Genomic DNA, 18,162 nt, shown 5'->3' on the forward strand with positions numbered 1-18,162 from the left:
GCCTTTAGAAGACACAAACACCCAATACAACGCAATACCACTCATTAAGCTCTGGTTAGGTGTTAGGTGCAAACATCTCGTCGTCGATTCTTCCCTAAACCATCACTTGACGTGTCGGTGGCCTTCCTGCTGGTGGTCCCCTCACCCTGTCACACTGCTGTTCTTAGACCGCTGTTACAGGGTGGTAGGATTCCCTCTCTTATCTGGGGAAGGCAAGGGACAAGGACACCATGACTCTCGGCTTCTTCTCCTTCACTTTCCTTTCTGGGAATACCCAACAGCATGCTCATCCCGCATGCTCTGTACCCAAAGCCCTTCCACTCGTTTCCAGGGTACTTCCCACATCATTTCTGTGCCCTGGGGTTCGGGCTCCACTGATGGGACTCCAGTGCACAGGGCCCTCAGCCCAGAGCTGCCAACTCCGCCTCTTCCACTGCCTGGCCATCGGAGTTCCTGACTCTCGAGGCCCAGTCGGTTCCAAGGTAGAGGGGGCCAGCCGCAAGTCTTCTCTGTGGGCTGTCCCCTGCATTTCATCTCTTTCGGTGCGAATTTTTCCAGCAGAACCACGCCATCTCTTTTCCCACAGTCTGGCATTGCTCTGCCTACCCGTCCTGTCAGACTTAAACACTCCTGGGTGCCTTTATCTCTTGGCCAACCGGTATGAATGACCTACCCTACAATGCCCGTTTCTCCTTCTTTGCCTAATCGCCTCATGAGGGCCACCAAAGACTCCCTTGTGGTTGACTCAAATGCACATTTTCCACCACCTGTCTAACCTGGCACCTCTGGCCAGCACCTATTAAAGCACACCACATCTTTTACATGAGAGGTGTCCTCTACAGTAGCAGTTCTCAACCTGTGGGTCTCGGCCCCACTGGGACTCACATATCAGATGTCCTGCATATCAGATATTTAGATTATGATTCCATAACAGTATTAAAGTTACATTAATGAAGTAGAAAAGAAATAATTTTATGGCTGGGAGTCAGCACAACATGAGGAACTGTATTACAGGGTCCCAACATTAGGAAGGTTGAGGACCACTGCGCTGCAAACTTCACCTAGCTCCATCACTAAAGATCCCGCTCCAGGTGCCCAGGCCAGTCTTTCTGTCTGTGTGTCTGTCTGCAGTTCTGTTGCGCTCACACACAGCCCTCAGATGCTGAGCAGCAGAAACCGCTACTGCCAGGTGCTGTCCCTGGGGCGCTAAGGCTTCCTTTGTGTCCCTTGCTCGGTGGAGGTGACATTCTTAGGATCAGTGTGCAGTGCTCTGTGCTGTGCTGGGACTGTGCCCAAAGAGACCACATCCAGGCGTGAGTATAAACAATGCCGCCTCCAGTCTCAAAAAGTCCTGTTCGGAGTGATAAATCAAGTATCCCTCCTCACTCAAATCCACCTGCCTATCATGGCTCCCAGAAACCTGAGGGTTACACCCACTCCACCCTCCTCCTGATACCCCCACAGACACAGCACCCATGAATACCAGCACCCTAACATCTCTTACCACATTGCCATGGCATTCCTTCAGTTTCCCCTCCCCCATCCTATCTGTTGTCACAGTGGCCTTGCCCTTCCAAAGTTGCTCACAATCCTCAGTCTAAGCATGAGATAGTGACTTCAAGACGACATCCTGGCCCCACATCAGGGCCGTGTTGAATCCCACGCCTCACTTTACCACCTGGCCATCGTCTGTCCCTCACTACTCGTGGCCCATGGGGACCCTATATCCCTCTGCTTTGGGGCGGCCTGCCTGCCTCTCCGGCTATCCCCGAAGTGATGGTGTCTTCCGTCTTTCAGTCAATGGCGCTTGCATGGTGCTGAGCACGCAGCTCGTGAATCACTTCAGGTCGCTAACACAGCTAGCCTGTGTGGTCACATGCCTAGGGGCCACAGCCCCTGTATATATGTGCCCGTCCCCTCTGCTTGGAAGGCCTGTTTCCAAGTCTGTCCCTTCTACCACGAGCCACTCTTACCCAGAATTACCCAGGGCCTCGGAAGCCCCGTACCATTTCGCAGTGAATTCCTCTGTGACAGTAGCAGGCCCCGCACACCCCTGCTCTGTGTGGAAAGACAAGGCTGGGGTTGGCCTATGAGATCTGCCTGTGCCTTGTGCCTGTCTCCAGATTGCTAACCCTTGAGGAATGTGTCTTCACAATGCAAGCAAGGAGGTGGTCCTTAGGGGACAGCAACACAAACATGCTGCTGCAGACATGGGGGGGGGACTGTGCCTGCTCAGCTCCGGAGAACCTTCAGGGTCACTGGCTTTCAGGATCCTGATTGGAAACCTAAGGGACAGCAGGGCAGAGCACTGTGGCTTTTGTTCTGTCCCTCTAATGCAAGCCCATATTCCCTACTTAAGGGCAATTTGTTCCTTTCGAGAAAGGATTCCAGCTGGTTAGATTTGAGGTGAAGAATAAGTCTTAGTCAAGACGCTTCTCAGGGCTTTTCAGTTTTCGTTGGCTGCAGAACAGGATGCATTTTAGAATGTTGGCCACTTAGGGTTTGCCAGGAGGAACACCAGGGAGGGAACTCGGGGAGGGAACATGGGGAGGGGAAGCATCCACTAACCAGCTCACTCTTGCTCCCCCCCTCTCAGCCACAGATCACAGGGAGGCATCCTGTGTCCTGAATTCCTTTGCCCTTTGAGTACCCCTGACCTTCTCCATTTCCCTTCCCATTCTTAGCTAGCTCCCCCCGCCCTCCGGGCAGAGAATACTTTCCTGAACCCCTAGTCTCAACAGTGTCCAGGACTCAAAACCACTTAACAGGCAAGCAGTGGGGCTTACCATCCGTTGCTTATACACCAGGGACTGTTTTTGTACCCACCATCCATTCATTCCGTCATCTATCCACCCATTCCCTCCTCTATCCATTCATCTGCATGTCCATCCATCTACTCATCCATCTGTCCATCTGTCCGTCCATCCATCCATACGCTTGTGTGTCACCCATCGAGTTATACACCCACTAATGTATCCACTCGCCTGTCCGTCACTCATCCATCCATCCACCCCTCCATCTACTTCTTCATTCACTCCCTCTTACCCAGCCAGCACGGAACCTGCCGCGCCCACAGGGGCTGTAGGTGAATCAGTGTTTACAAGGTGATTGCCGTGGTATGAGATAAGGTTGAGTAGCAGGAGGAGTGAAAATACTCTGGTTAGAAGGCATGGCGATGTTTAAAGAGCTTGGAGCAAGATATCATCAGCAAGGATGGGAGTAAGGTTCGGAGCCAGCAGTCGGGGAAGGCTTCCTGGAAGAGGAAGCAAAACCCAAAGAAGGGAGAAGCCTGTACAAAGGGGTCACAGAGGCCTGTCCCATGCCTGAGGCACTCTAGCCCAGGCCTCAGACAGGGCTTGCTTGGCAGGGTGGGGGTGAAAGCTCCCTGGACAAGTCCCCTGATAGTTGTCACTTTGATGACTTCAGTTCCACCATTTTGGAAAAAGGGTGCTGCTTCCGCTGAGTGGCGTGCCAACTCTTGCCTTTTTCCATCACCCTGGGGACTCTGAGGAAATGCCTTCATCCTCTAACTAAAGACTCAAGCCCTTCCCACCCCTGCCTGGCTTTTGAAGTACCCAGTTCCAGTATGGCACCTACCTCCTCTCCAGCCCTGCCTGTGAGTCTCTCTGTGGCTGTTTCCTCCCTTGGGCTCTTTGAGAAAGCTCCAGCCACCACCTTCTTTAAGGATCATCCCTAGTGTCCTCTCCACCCCTTTCCATTTCCACCAGAGCAGCTTGCCTTCAGTGCCCCCTCCAGCCCCCTCAGACTCCTGGCAATGATTGACTGCTGGAGACAGAAGGTTCTAGGGTTGGACACTGGACAGACCTATGTGTTGAGCCTGGCACTGCCACTGCCCCGCTTAGTACTGGCTTAGATCCTTACACCCATCAGAACAACCCTGGCCACCTTAGTGTAGAGAACCCATCAGAACAGCCCTGCTACCCTCCCCAGCCCCTTAGTGCAGAGAACAGGAGCCACTGTTTGATGTAGGGACTAACACGTACTCCAGTCAGGATCCTGGGACTTACCACTAACCCCTTTACAAAAGCAAATACTTAGTCCCCAGACCTGAGGAGAAAGCTGAGTGGACAGAAGGTGTAAGTTCATGAAGGGACATGTGGTGCAAGCTTTACAGTAGCCCTGGCTTTACCTTCTCACGGATCTGACGCATTTTCAGGAAGCATTGGGTCTACACTAGTACACACCCCTTTTTTTCCTCCTGCCCTCTGCTTCCACCACACCTTCCTTTACCAGTCTTCTTGGTTCTCCTTGGTTACATGAGAAGTAGATATCAGGACAGGGCAGAGACCATCATTTCCCTCTTATGTGTCCACATGCCAGGACAATCAAGTAAACCCAATGAAGCCAAACTCTCCTAACTGGCATATTCCTCCCATGAGGGAGAGCAGGAGCTTGGCAATAGACACTTCCATCTAGTGGACCCCTTCGTAATAGCAGCAGAGTTGCAGATTCCCTTGGGATTAATGAACTAATGGTGAGTCCAAAGGTTCCATCCTACAGAGATATACTGGTTTCCACGCAACCTTTAAGCCAGTTATTCTCAACCTTTGGGTCACAACCCCTTTGGGGGTCAAGTGACCCTTTCACTGGGGTCATTTGCCTAAGACCATCTGCAGATCAGATATTTATGATTCATAATAGAAGCTAAATTGCAGTTATGAAGTAGCAGTGAAAATAATTTTAAGTTGGGGGTCACCACAACATAAGGAACTGTATTAAAGGGTCACAACATTAAGAAGGTTGAGAACCACTGACCTTAGCAATAGTTGCTTGACTCCTGAAAACCTGGCCCTGGGGGTTTTCATGAGGCTCCAAGTCCCCAATAACAGTGAGCCAAAGGCAAATCAGGACCCCACACCTCTCCCTCAACCAATCCAATTCACTTACATCCAAGGCTTGGGGGAACTTGACTATCGGCTCAGGCCACGTTTGGATCTTCTGCCTGTATTCATTGCACCGGGGAAGAATTTTGCAGCTGATATTCCCCACCTCCGAGTAGAAAACTTCAAGATTCCTATGAAGAGGAGAAGACAGCCATTTCATGCCAGGGTTTTGGTCAATCCTGGGGCTCACAGGCTATAGTCCAGCACCACTGGGTATGCAGAGTTGAATGGGGTTAAATTCTAAGCCCGCCACTAACTAAGGAGCTATGTGACCCAAGAGTTGCCTGATGTCATTGTCCTAGGTCTCCTTGCCTGTAACAGAGCTAGTGGCTACTTCAAGGGTTAGTGTGGGGATATAGCATTGGTCAGAGGGTCCTCCTGTGAGTGACCCTGGAAGAGGGTAGTCATCTTTGGTATGCCCAGAGACTGGTTCCAGGACACCTGACCCACAGAGATTCTCAGATATATGAATCCTTCAAGGAAATGGCATGATGTCTTGTCAGGTCATATTTTGTTCTTGATCTAACAAATAAAGCTTACCTGAAGATCAGAGTGTGGAGCTAAGCCACTAATTAGTCATAGGGGCCAGGCAGTGGTGACACATACCTTTAACCCCAGCACTAGGAAGGTGGAGACAGGAGTGATATGGCTGAGTGGGGAAAGGAATATAAGGCAGGAGGAAACAGGAGCTCTTTGTATTCAGTCTGAGGACCCACAGGAACAGAATTGCCCATTCAGTCTGAGGTTTCGTAGAGACAGGTCTTTGCCCCCATGGGTCTGAGGATTTCATAGGGGTAAGAACTCTAGCAGCTGACTCCTTTACTTCTCTGATTTTTCAGCATTTACCCCAATATCTGACCCTGGGTTTTTGTTATTAAGACCAATTAGAATTTGTGTGACAATGTCTGCATTAACATACACATGTCTTTCTGTGTAGTCAGGTCATTTCTATATTATGATATATACACAGTAAAGATGCTATACAGTGGTATCCTTTAGGAAATGAAGACAAAAGTCTATACATGCTCAATAACCAATGTGTGTGTGCGTGTGTATATTTATGTATATGTGTATGTCCATGTATGTGCATATACATGTATATGTGTGTTTATGTATATATTGTTCATTGTATGCACATAAATGTATGTATATGCATGTGTGTATGCATATGTTAATGTGTGTGTGTGTGGTACCCAGTGACTTGTGCATACCAAGAAAGAACTCTACCACTTAGCTATACTTCCATAGTCACTGCCTTTTTTTTCTTTTTCTTTTCGAGACAGACTGTCCCTTGGACTTTTGTCTTCAGGTCTCAACCTTACAAATGTATGACTGTGTCTGTATCAGAGGTAACCCCCCACCCAAACGTTTCCGATTTGTGGTTGGTTGCATCCATAGATATAGACCCTGTCAATGCAGAAAGAAAATGATCAAATTGGGCCTACAAGGACCTTATACATGAACTTGTCTGATATTCTTCTTACACATGGTGCCCCAATACAGCTGAGCTAGTCCCCAAACAGACAGTGACTACCTACAACAGTCCCCCATGCCCTGCTGGGGTGATACCTGATGGAAACCCAGGGGGAACATAATGTAAGGATCATATCTTCAGAAGAATTCCTGCAGAGTAGAGCTGAGAAGAGGCTAAGGGCGGGCCTCCTAGTGAGCCCCACATGCCCTTCTAGCCCCTTGTCCCCCATCCTTCCTGCAGCTCCAGATGTCCAACTTTGGACAAAGGCAGCTGGGTCCATGGGTTGCTTTGATTCAAACATAGGGTACTTTAGTGGGTGTGCACCCCCACCATCAAGACTTGGTCACTATGGTCCCCAGAAGGTGGAAGAAGTAGCATGTGTTGGCCAAACCAACACTTCAGGGGTGTTATTTGTTTCTATTAACTTTATGCGTGTGCACAGCATTCTTTTTGGATGGTATGGTTTGGGCAGTTTTTGAAGACATCTTAGGGAATGGGTTTTCTTTCATTCATTCATCTTGGTTTTGTTTTGTTTTTTTGAGACAGGGTTTCTCTGTGTAGCTGTCTTGGAACTCACTCTATAGACCAGGGCAGCCTCAATCTCACAGTTTTACCTGTCTCTGCCTCCTGAGTGCATTTGCTGCAGACATGGAGGGGACCAGACAAAGTCAGATGGATAAACATAGTTCTTCCAGTTCTGAGACTGAGCCTGGGTTCTGCCAGATATAGGTAAGGCCTCACCCTGAAAATCCTTCTTAATGATTCTCCTTCACGGATCCATGCCTCTAAGTACTAAGTTCAACATTCCAAAATTCCCTGCCAGCCTCCACAGTCAAGGCTAGAAGCTGAGCTAGGCAGAGATCCTGCGCTTAAGTACAGAAATCTGGGCTGTCATTCCCATAACATATCTTCAATTCCAAGGCCATCTCTTACAAAGGTCTTGAGGTTTGAATGAGAAGCGTCACTTATAGGCTCACGTGTTTTAATACTTGGTCCTTAGCTGGTACTGTTTAGGAAAGGTCCTAGTTTTCTTTCTGTCGGCTGTGGTAAATCGATGACCAAACCGACTTGGGAGAAGGGTTTACTTCAGCCCATTATCGGGGAAGCCAAGGCAGGAACCTAGAGGCAGAGACGGTGGAGGAACACGGCTTACTGGCTTGTTTCCATGGCCTTCTCATTTTGCTTCCTTATATGACCCAGGTCCACCTGCCTAGGGGTGGCACAGTTCACAGTAGGCTGGGCTCTCCCACGCCAATCGCTAATCAAGTAAATATCCACAGGCCAGCCTGATCGAGGCAATTCCTCAATCGGGGCTTCTTCTTCTAAGGTGATTTTAGTTTGTGCCAAGTCTCCTCCGTCACCAACTTGCAGAGAGAATGGCAGAAAAGTGGCAAAGGAAGGGGAAAACTCGGGCGGCTCAGGAATCTGGAGAAATGGAGACTGGATTTGCAATGTGAGCAGAGCACAGAACTCCAGGGCCTGCAGCTGGCAGCAACCCAGATCGAGAACATGTGGCCTTGGAAGGAATGAAGGTAGCTCAGCTCCAGCTGGGACCACACTCTCTGGAGGGCTCCCTAATAAAACACACTCGGGCCTACTGCTGAAAAAAAAAATCTTTTCATTAAAATGCCACTTTGTCGAAAACCTCAGGGAGGGGGCTTTCTGGGCGGGGTTTGACGGCTAGCTTTATCCACAGGGTCTTCATCCCCAGTCAAGGAGGTCTCCAGGCTTTATGCTTGCTCTCACAAAAGCTGGCTAAGGCACAGTGCCGCTGAGTTCTAGATGCACACTCCCGGAGGCCACCACTTCCCACACTGCCCTCTCCGTTTACCCGCATAGTCCCATGTCTTCTTTGGGCAAGGATTCAGGAACACATCCTCCGCCTCCGCCTCCGCCTCCTCCGCCTCCGCCTCCTCCTCCGCCTCCGCCTCCTCCTCCGCCTCCGCCTCCTCCTCCTCCGCCTCCTCCGCCTCCTGCTCCTCCTCCTTCTCCAGTGGACTCAGGTGTTGTCATTGAGAGGCCCAACCACACAGCGGCTGCAAGGAGGCTGAAGCAAAGAGCCACTGCACCCAGCTTCATCGGCACTGTTCCTGGCAACTGAAAGGAGGAAAGAACGGAAAAACAAAACAAAACAAAACTGGAGTGATGCTGTGACCCTGTGCAGCTCTCTTCCCCTCCTAGGCCCCACTCCAGGCTCCTCCCGGTGGGCAGAGCTCTGGGCTCCAGCTACTGACCAATTACCCAGCTGCGTGTGCTTTGGGAGGACTTGGGTTTGCTACAAGCTGGACTCTTGATTCCTGTCCTGGCTGAGGCCCCTCCCTGGCAGGCCATAGCTTTGTTGTCCTGTCCTGGCTGCCGGCTCTGAAGAAGGGGGTAGAAGACGCCCGGCAGTGAGGTCCAGGGCCCACGCCTTGGGCTTCACATTGACTCCAGGCTGGGGAGGGCTGTGGGTTCGGCTGAGGTATGTCCCTCAATTGCTCTACTCTACCACCAGTTTCTCCGCTACCTGTCTCTGTGGCCTATGGACACCAGAAAAATGGTTGGACAGAATGATGCTACTATGTAAGGGCTGCTATACAGGATGGGGCCACCACTCAAAGACCAACTCTAAAATGCCACCTGGGGACAGAGGGTGCCTGGATATAACTTGCACTGTGCTGAGCTCAATGCACTCCCAAAATAACAGTACCTGGAGAAGCAGGCGGGATAGAGCCTGAATGTGGTCAGGATGTCTATCCAAATCTAAGGGGGGGGGGAGTTGAGGAGTACGGGTATGGGGGAAGTGGGAGCTAGGGAAGGTGGGGCACTGTTCCTGGCATGAAACATTGCTCTCCCTTGAAGTAGCCCTTCAGTTGGGCCTGAGGTGGGGAATTCTGATTTGAACTTGCAGCAGAGGCTAGATAGGTGTGATCCACCCTGTTGATCCCAGAGACTGGGGACTTTGGACCCCTAGCTTCTTCTCCAGTAACTGCCACATCCCTCCCCATCACTAGAACAAGTTGAAAGACCCTAGCACCCTCAGTCCTCACTTAGGAAAATGAGACTAGAGGGCATGGCTCTTGCTTCTGAATGAAACTCTTGTCTGCTTTCTGCTTCCAGGATCCCACATGTTCTACAAATTAAACATATTTTTCAGTCCCATACTCTAAAGCATGTTAAGCATGCACAGATCCCCATCCTGAGAACTTAGTCAATGCCACCATAAGAATGAAAGGAAAAGTCCAGCATTGAAAGGGGAGGGAGTCATGCAGTAAGTGCTCATTTTGGATAAGCTAACCACTTCTCATATCCATTCATCCATCCATTCTATCTATCTATCTATCTATCTATCTATCATCTATCCATCCATCTATCCACTCACCTACCATTCACCCATCCATCCATTCCTCCACCTAGTCACAAGCCAGGTTGTGGTATATGGACCAATTGCTCACAAAGCTTGAAGGCCATCCAGAGCTAGTGCATGGTATTGCCCATTGCCCGGGGAAGGGGAAGATAGTGGTTGAATTCATGGTTCCCTTTCTCAAACTGGACAGGGCAGAATAAACTTTACTTTATCTAACAATATTTTATCTATCTTAAGTCTTAACTGAGAAAAGACACAACAGGGACTTTGGACCCACAGATAACTGGAACAAAGATGACAGATGGAAATACATCATAAAAGGAGCATCTGGGGGGTGGGATGCTTTGGAAATGAAGATATTCAAAAGCATCTGTACATAGAAGAATTGAAAAAACCACACCCAGGTCCGTATGTGACATCTGGTTTCTTACAGTCTTATCCCTAGGCTCAGATCTAGTCCCTAGCCCAGGCAGGCAATGACAGCCTGGCAATGGGGGATGAATTCACAATTCCGGTGAGCCAGGTGCTTTAATCACTCAATCCTCATATCAAACTTGTGAAATAGAAACTGAGAATCATCACCCAGGTCAAGGAGACCTACACTGAGACATGTATTTGAACTACTGAACCCCAAAGACAAAGGAAATCTTGAAAGAAGCAGGAAAAGATGTAATTTTGTCTTGTACAGCTTCCTCAATAATCATTAGCAGCCAACTCCTCATGGGGAATCCTGGAGTCCAGCAGAAATGGGATAATGTATTTCAAGTACTAAAACAAGCAAGAAACAAACCAAGAGTCAACCAAAATTTCTATATCCAGTAAGACTATCCTCAAAGTGGGAGGGAGAAATTAACAGTGAAGCTTAAGTAAACAGATAAGGAGGGAATTCACTATTAGCAGAAATGTACAAGACATGATCAAACAAATGTTCATGTGGAAATGGGTGAAAATAGATACAGAATAGATAGGAAAACCTCCATTAGAGGCAAATAATAAGACAAAAATAAAGTCTTGTTTGTTTCATGTTAGTGTGTAACTCCCCTTTTAAAATACAAGATTTGAAGAAAATAAATGTAAAGAACTATGAATCTGTCTTTAGTAGGTAAACAGTGCCTAAATATATAAATTGTGACATCAGTAACATAGAAATGGACGACAACATAGAGGTCTCTAAGAGCGCTTTTATAAGTAATTGAAGTTATATTGCATCTATTCAAATTGGATTGTGATAATTTTGTGAGGTCTTACGTAACCTACATGAAAACCACAATGTAAATTTGTAGAATATACACAAAAGGAGATTAGAAGTAAATCAAATGCTTCACACACACACACACACACACACACACACACACACCCCAGCTGATCACATGAACGAGTGGAATTGGGATGGGGAACCTAAAAACAATTTTTAATGGAAAAACAAGTCATTGACTATCAGTGACTACTTTAGATTTAAGTTGACCAATTTGTAGGCTCAGAAGAGCTAGCCCTGCTCCTCAACTGTAGCTGCAGCAGGAGAGCTGGCGCCAGTGGCATGGGCTCAGGAAAACTGACCCCTTCAGCAGGGGTGCCGGAGAGCTGGCTCTGCCCCTTCCTGGCAGAAGACCGGGGCTCAGTTCTCAGCACCCACACATGGAAACTAGCAACTGTCTTCAAGAGGATTGCTACCATTAGGTCATGTGTGAGTGATGGGAGATCTGTTCCCTCTGTGACTATGTTAGAAACTAAGCAATGTAGAACCTAGCTGTAATCATGAGTTATAGACCTGCCCAGGTTACATAAAGGGATGCTGTCTCAAGAAACAATCAAACAAGAAAAATAAAAGCAAAACAACAAGGAAGCAAAAGAAGGTAGAGACTAGAGAGAAGTGTTTAGTGATTAAGGGCCCTGTCCTTGGAAGGAGTGAGTGATCAGGGTTAGTTTTCACAAGACGGCTATTATAACGGAGTGACTCTGAGAGGCAGCTCTCTGGCTTCTGGCCTCATATGATCTCTAATTCTTGCACTGCATCTGCCATTTCGGTGCCACGTACCACATGAGGCAGCCAAAAAATTCCCTACCAAAGCCAGGCAGATGTTGGTACCATGCTCTTGTACCCACAAAACTGTAAGCTAAGTGAACCCCATTTCTTTATAAAGTAGCTTTCCTTGAGTATTTTATTCTAGCAATAGATAGCAGAGTAATAAAAATATATATTAATGTACATTAATATATAAATATATATGTATTACAGAATTAAATAGAGAAGTGGATGACTTAATGATAACAGTTGAAGAACTCAATAGTATACTTTGAAGGTTTTTTTTATTGCATCTACCCATTGTGGGGAATGCACAGACCATGGTATACATGTGGAGGTCAGAGGGCAATTTATGGAAATTTCCTTTTACCTCCTTTGAACTCCAATCATCAGGTTTGGCTTGGCACCAAGTGTCCTCACCTGTGGGGCTATTTCAATAAAGAAACAGAGAACCTGAACAATACTGTGAGCCGATTGAATGTATTAAGATAAACCTAACAGCTCACACAACAACAGGATAATGAACATGTTCCCAAACTAAACACAGGGAATATTCTCCCACATACTGTGTCAGGCCACAAAAGCAAGTCTTAATGGATATAAAATGTGGAAATCAGACAGCATGTGTTTTGAATTTCATGGAGTGAAACTAGAAAATAGCATGATCATAGATGGAGACTTCAGTACTCTCCTGAAAAGTCTCAGTGGGGAAAGGTATTTGCTGCAAGCCTGAAGAAATGCTGGAAAAATCACAAACAGATTGAAATGAAATAACACACATTTTTGGTGATGCTGGGAATAAAACCCAGAGTCTCATGCCTGCTAGGCAAGTCTTCTATTCCCCAAGGGACATCCCTAGTCCATCAACAGCACACCAGTAAACAAAGAGATCATGAATGAGGTCAGAGAATAACCAGAGAGAAATGAAACACAATGTACCAAGGCAGACTGGATACAGAGAAAGCTGGTCATGCTCTCGGATCACTGTAAAGAACCAGTAAGAAAAAGTGAATGGTTGGGTAGTGGTGGCACACACCTTTAATCCCAACATTTGGGAGGCAAAGGCAGGAGGAGTTCAAGGCTAACCTGGTTTATAGAGTGCATTCCAGGACAGCCAAGGATACACAGAGAATCTCTATCTCAGAGAGAGAGACAGAGACAGAGAGACAGAGAGAGAAAGGAAGGAAGGAGAGAGAGAGAGAGAGAGAGAGAGAGAGAGAGAGAGAGAGAGAGAGAGAGAGAGAGAGAGAAGAAAGGACCTGGTGATAGTGGTGCATGCCTTTAATCCCAGCACTCGGGAGGCAGAGGCAGAGGCAGGTGGATCTCTGTGAGTTCGAGGCTAGCCTGGTCTACAGAGTGAGTTCCAGGACAGCCTCCAAAACAATAGAGAGAAACCCTGTCTCAAGAAAGAAATGAAGGAAGGAAGGTAAAGAAAAAAGAGGTAAAAATCCAAAGGCAAAACAAAAAAGAAATAGATTAAAATAAGAGCTAAGATAAGATCAAGCATTCATAACTATTAATAAGTCTCCAAGTCATGGTTTGGGAGAAAGTGTTCTACAGATCTCTGAGTTCAAGGCTAGACTAGTCTGCATAAGAAGTTCAGAAATAACCCTTTGTATATATTGTGGTTTAATGAATTCCAATAAAGATACTCAGAACATAAAACAGAGAATACCACCTCAACACATGATGTTGTCAACTATAAATCCAAAGAGCCACATGCCCAAGAGTATACCATATAAAAACTGGGTCACAGGTTTAAATCTAAGAACAAAAAGTATATAACTCTTAGAAGAAAACACAGGAGGAAACTGTTATTAAATTGTCATGGATTTGTCAATGACATTGTTTTTATATAAAAAGCACAAGGATCACAAGCTAAAAAAAGACAAGCTGAACTTTCCCAAAGTTGAACCTCACTTTCTCCTTCCATGAACAGATCCAATCTCTGGGTCCCCACACTTCTGAGGATGGGGAAAATAGGGAGTTTTTGTTGTTGCTTTCTTTTGTTTGTTTTGCTTTGTTTTTCCTGTTTCAGAAAAGGAGTAAGGCTGCCACAAAAGAAGGAAATGTGGGACTGGAGAGATGGCTCAGGAGTTAAGAGTGCTTACTTCTCTTGCAGACGAAAGGCATTTGGTTCCTAGCACCTACAACTGCCTGTGACTCTAGCTAGGGCATCCAATGCCCTCTTCTGGCCTCCATGGCTACCTGCACATATGCGGCACACACAGAGAGACACACGAATTAAAATGAAATGTTTCTAAGGAAGGAAACATGATAGGACTGTCAGGATTGAAGTTTGCTATGGTCACTCATGCTCTCTGCCTGGCCCTGAGCCCCAGCAATGAACAACATTCCAGTGTTCTTTCTAAAGGGGGATAGAGAAGTATTTATGCTCAGAGACAAACACTTAGAAACACTATGAGTGATGTACTCAACTCACATGAAACTGGAGGCTTAGAAAATGCTATCCTTGGCACCAATTTCTGCTACCTCTCTAGGCCAAGTTTCTGGGTCTCAGTCTGGCTGATGGAAAACCACTATCGCACACCAGAAGTCAAGCCCTTCTTTTACTTACCTGGGCTATGGCATTAGCTACTATATTGCCTTCACCCTCATTTGGGGGGGTTTGATCCGTTTTGAAGCTGGCAGAGGTCCCTCCTGGGTACCCTAATGGGCCTGGGAGTCTTGAGAATGTTCCCAGAGGAAGCACAGGACAGGGGAAGCAGTTGGCTGTTGGGGAGGCAGTTAGAGAAAGTTCCAGGGAAGTTCCAAGGAGGTGCTTCTACTTAGGGCAGGAGGGGATAGGAAAAGAAGGACGGGAGGGGTTGCCAACCTTCAAAGGGTTCTAAGGCAGAGAGTGGGAACTTCATGGACAGTTCTTTCCCTGCTCCTCTTATTTTCCAAAGGACATTATAGAGGCAGGATGAGAAAGCTGCAGACCCATGCAGAGTCAAAGAGGCAAACGGCTGGGTCCAGCATTTGGAGAGAGTGCAGAAAGACTCAGACAAAAAACTTCCTTGGAGCCTTTTGCCTCCTGGTCCTGTGTGACCTGGAGAAATTCAAACAAAGAACTTACTTCCAGGTTCCATAGATGCAGTCCTCCTAAAATCAGGAAGCACTACTCCTGCCACAAAGTTATGGATCTCATTCAGAGCATGGATCTTCTGCTGTGTTTGTATAACCATACCTGGATTTACAACTTTACTTAATTCCTTCCAAAGAATTCCTCCCAGGAAAATAAAGGACTTGCCAACACATACTCACAAATTCAGCTACTTGGTAAACTGAGGCAAGAGAGACTTTCAAGATCAAAGCCAGACTGAACTATGGGGGGAGTTCAAAACTAGTCCCAGCAACATAGTGAGATCTTGTATCCCAACAAAGCATAAAAAGATGGGGGCTCTGAAGCACTTGACTGTTCTTCCAGAGACCCTGAGTTCAATTCCCAGCAAACATATGGTGGCTCACAACCATCTGTATAGAGATTAGATTCCTTCTTCTGGTGTGCATGAAGGCAGAACACTCATATACATAAAATAAGCAAATAAATAAATCTTTAAAAAAAAGAGCCAGGCGTTAGTGACTTATGCCTTTAATCCCAGCACTGTGGAGTTCAAGGCCAGCTTGATCTACAGAGCAAGTGCCAGCATAGGCTCCAAAGCTACACATACACAGAGAAACCCTGTCTCAAAAAAAGAAAGAAAGAAAGAAAGAAAAAATAGGGTCTGAGGATTGCAGCTCATTCGGTAGAGTATTTGCTTAGCACGTATGAAACCATGGGTTTGATCATAGCATCACATAAATTGAGCATGGTGGTACAGACTTGTAAATTACAGCATTCAGGAGGTGGAGAGAAGAGGATCAAGAAGTTTAAGGCATCTTCCACTGCATGGTAAATTCAAGACCAGATAGATAAGATACATGAAAACCTGTTTCAAAAAAAATTTTTTAAGCAAGAAAGAGGAGCTAGGGGTACATAGTTCCAACATAAAGCACTTGCCTAAACCGGGAGATGGTGGCACATGCCTTTAATCCCAGCACTCGGGAGGCAGAGGCAGGCAGAGCTCTGTGAGTTCGAGGCCAGCCTGGGCTACAGAGCAAGTGCCAGGATAGACTCCAAAGCTACACAGAGAAACCCTGTCTCAAAAAAACCAACCCCCCCCCAAAAAAAGAAAAAAAAATCACTTGCCTAATATGCCCAAGCCCTTACTTTTAACACCCTGTAGTGTGAAGGAGACTGGGAGGAGGAGGAGGAGGAGGAGGAGGAGGAGGAGGGAGGGAGGGAGGGAGGAAGAGAGAGAGAGAGAGAGAGAGAGAGAGAGAGAGAGAGAGAGAGAGAGAGAGAGAGAGAGAGAATCAACAGAAATTCATGCACTAGTAGTTCATTTTCAACCCTGGCTGCCCATTGGAGACCTGGAAATAGCAAAGGCTGTCATAATCCCAGCAATTCTGTCAGACTCTGAGGGTAAGATCCAGACACCGTTAGATGTTTCTTAAAAGACTTAGCTTAGGTGAACGGCAGGTGTTCCCTTGGAAGGTGCTGAAGGCAGGAAGATGCTGATCCCACCACCGCCTAGCTCAAAGCTTAGTACATTTCACCCAAACTGAAAGACGAAGACTGGAGACTGGCGTGTAACTGATTGGTAGAGTGTTGGCCATGGATGAGCAAGTCTCTGGGCTTGATCCCCACTGCTACAAACAGAACAAAGTGGAACTCCAAGATGGCAGTTCATGAGGTGCCAGTCAGTGCCCGTTCAGTGAGGCACCCCTCCCCGATAGTCCCTGCTGCCATCCAGGGCCACTGAACGGCAGAAGAGTCATGAGATCTTCACAGTGCCAACCTCCATCAGTTTTTGGAAGCACCTCCAAATGAAGCTTCTGGACGGGCATATTGCCCTACCGTTTCCCTGAGCTGGTCTGCAGGAAGGAAAGAGTGGATAGACACTTCCCACCTCTTCTTGCTGTCCCCAGGTATCCTGCCCCTCTGGATGCTTGTGCCACTGAGCCTGTTCCAAAGATGGTGACAGTGTTGGCCTTCACCATGTCCTGAGCACCCTGTGAGCATGTCTAACTTGCACTGTCCCATTTAATCCAGCCCTGTGACCTAGGTCCCTGTTTTGCAGCTGAAGTTTGGCATCAAATGCTATATAATTAGTGAATGGAAGAGCTGGATCCCAACCCAGATCCTTGTGTATCCAAAGCCTGTGTGCTTACCCTCCCCCAAGCCGAGATCCTTGACTGCCTGCTTTTTCTGTCTTTGCCCCAAAAGTCCTGTGACCACAAACGTCCCTTCGTTTGTCTCTTTGATTTACAGCTTCCCCAAACTGCAATGGTCACAGGACATTTAGAGTCCCATTTTTCTTGGACACTCCCTGTGTCTCATCCTATTGGCTCATTTATTCACTCACTAATTCACTCATTCAATCACCAGTTTCTGGGTCTTCTCCAAGCCAGATGCCGCCAGTCTCTGGGGTTTGGCTATCTTGCTGCTACACCAATGTGAAATTAGAAAGGGGAAAAAATAGTGGTCTCAGCCAGGTCTAGAATGGTGGCTTAGCTGTTTTCCTCTGAGGGAGGTGAGGTGAGAAGGCATCAAATCCTAAACGTCTTTGAGCCCTCCCACGTGCGACACGGTGATCTCAGCTCAACATCTTATTGCCAGGCTGCACACAGCAGCATTTTTAATGGGAAATGGGAAAGCGGTTTAATGGAAAAGGCATGCATGCATTAACTTAATACCAGGTACCGTGCTGAGAAGGAACAAAAACTAAAACGCAGAGAACAGGTCCTGAGTTAAAGAGCTGTCTTGAGTCAGAGATAGGCTTAGGGCCAAAGTCGTATGAGACTAGAACTGAAGGTTGTATAGCACATTGGTGAGTCTTCAAGGCTGTGTGCTGTAAGCTCAGCCTCTGTTCTTTGATGGGTTAGAATGCATGTGTCAGATCCTTAGGGCCTGCCTTAGTCCCAAGCCCTCATATCTGGTCGTGTGATTGCTGTGCTGTAGGCAGGTAGAGGACTGAACACAGTCAAAACATTAAACCCAAAACAATTGCCTACAGCAAGCGATGAGAGAGGCCCTGGCCCATCCACAGATACCAGCCAAAAAGAAAAATGTCAGGCCTGGGATGAGGCTGGCATCTTGATCTCCCTTTGAGAGTTCAAAGGAAAGCTGATCGTGGCCTGCTCACAGTCCTTCTCCTGGCATGCCTACTCAGAGAGGAGGCTTGTCAGAGGGCTCTGCTAGGAACGGGGCAGGTCTTTATGCCGTTTATTCTGTCTTCCTTTAGCTGCAACACTCACCTGTGTAATAATTTCACAAACCGTCCCAGGGCTGGTGTGTAAAGAGTTGGGGGAGGTTTGCCATCCTAGGAGAGAGGGATGGAGTGACCTGGAGCAGATTTCTAGTTAAGGA

At 47.3% G+C, this 18,162-nt stretch overlaps 1 protein-coding gene across 1 annotated transcript in view; it reads right to left on the bottom strand.

Annotated features, from left to right (window-relative positions):
• The window catches only part of Pebp4 (phosphatidylethanolamine binding protein 4), a 209,698-nt gene extending 195,207 nt beyond the window's left edge, over positions 1–14,491 (bottom strand). Inside the window, exons 1-3 of the mRNA XM_040737036.1 lie at positions 14,326–14,491; positions 8,210–8,475; positions 4,909–5,035 (exon numbers count right to left, since the gene is read on the bottom strand). Of these exons, the coding sequence (XP_040592970.1) occupies positions 4,909–5,035; positions 8,210–8,457 (375 nt within the window). The 5' untranslated portion in view covers positions 8,458–8,475; positions 14,326–14,491. The remainder of the gene's footprint in view (positions 1–4,908; positions 5,036–8,209; positions 8,476–14,325) is intronic.
• Positions 14,492–18,162: the final 3,671 nt, after the last annotated feature.

The sequence above is a fragment of the Mesocricetus auratus genome, unplaced genomic scaffold (assembly GCF_017639785.1).
Source record: "Mesocricetus auratus isolate SY011 unplaced genomic scaffold, BCM_Maur_2.0 Super-Scaffold_2245, whole genome shotgun sequence".
In the NCBI taxonomy this organism is placed as follows: Eukaryota; Metazoa; Chordata; class Mammalia; order Rodentia; family Cricetidae; genus Mesocricetus; species Mesocricetus auratus.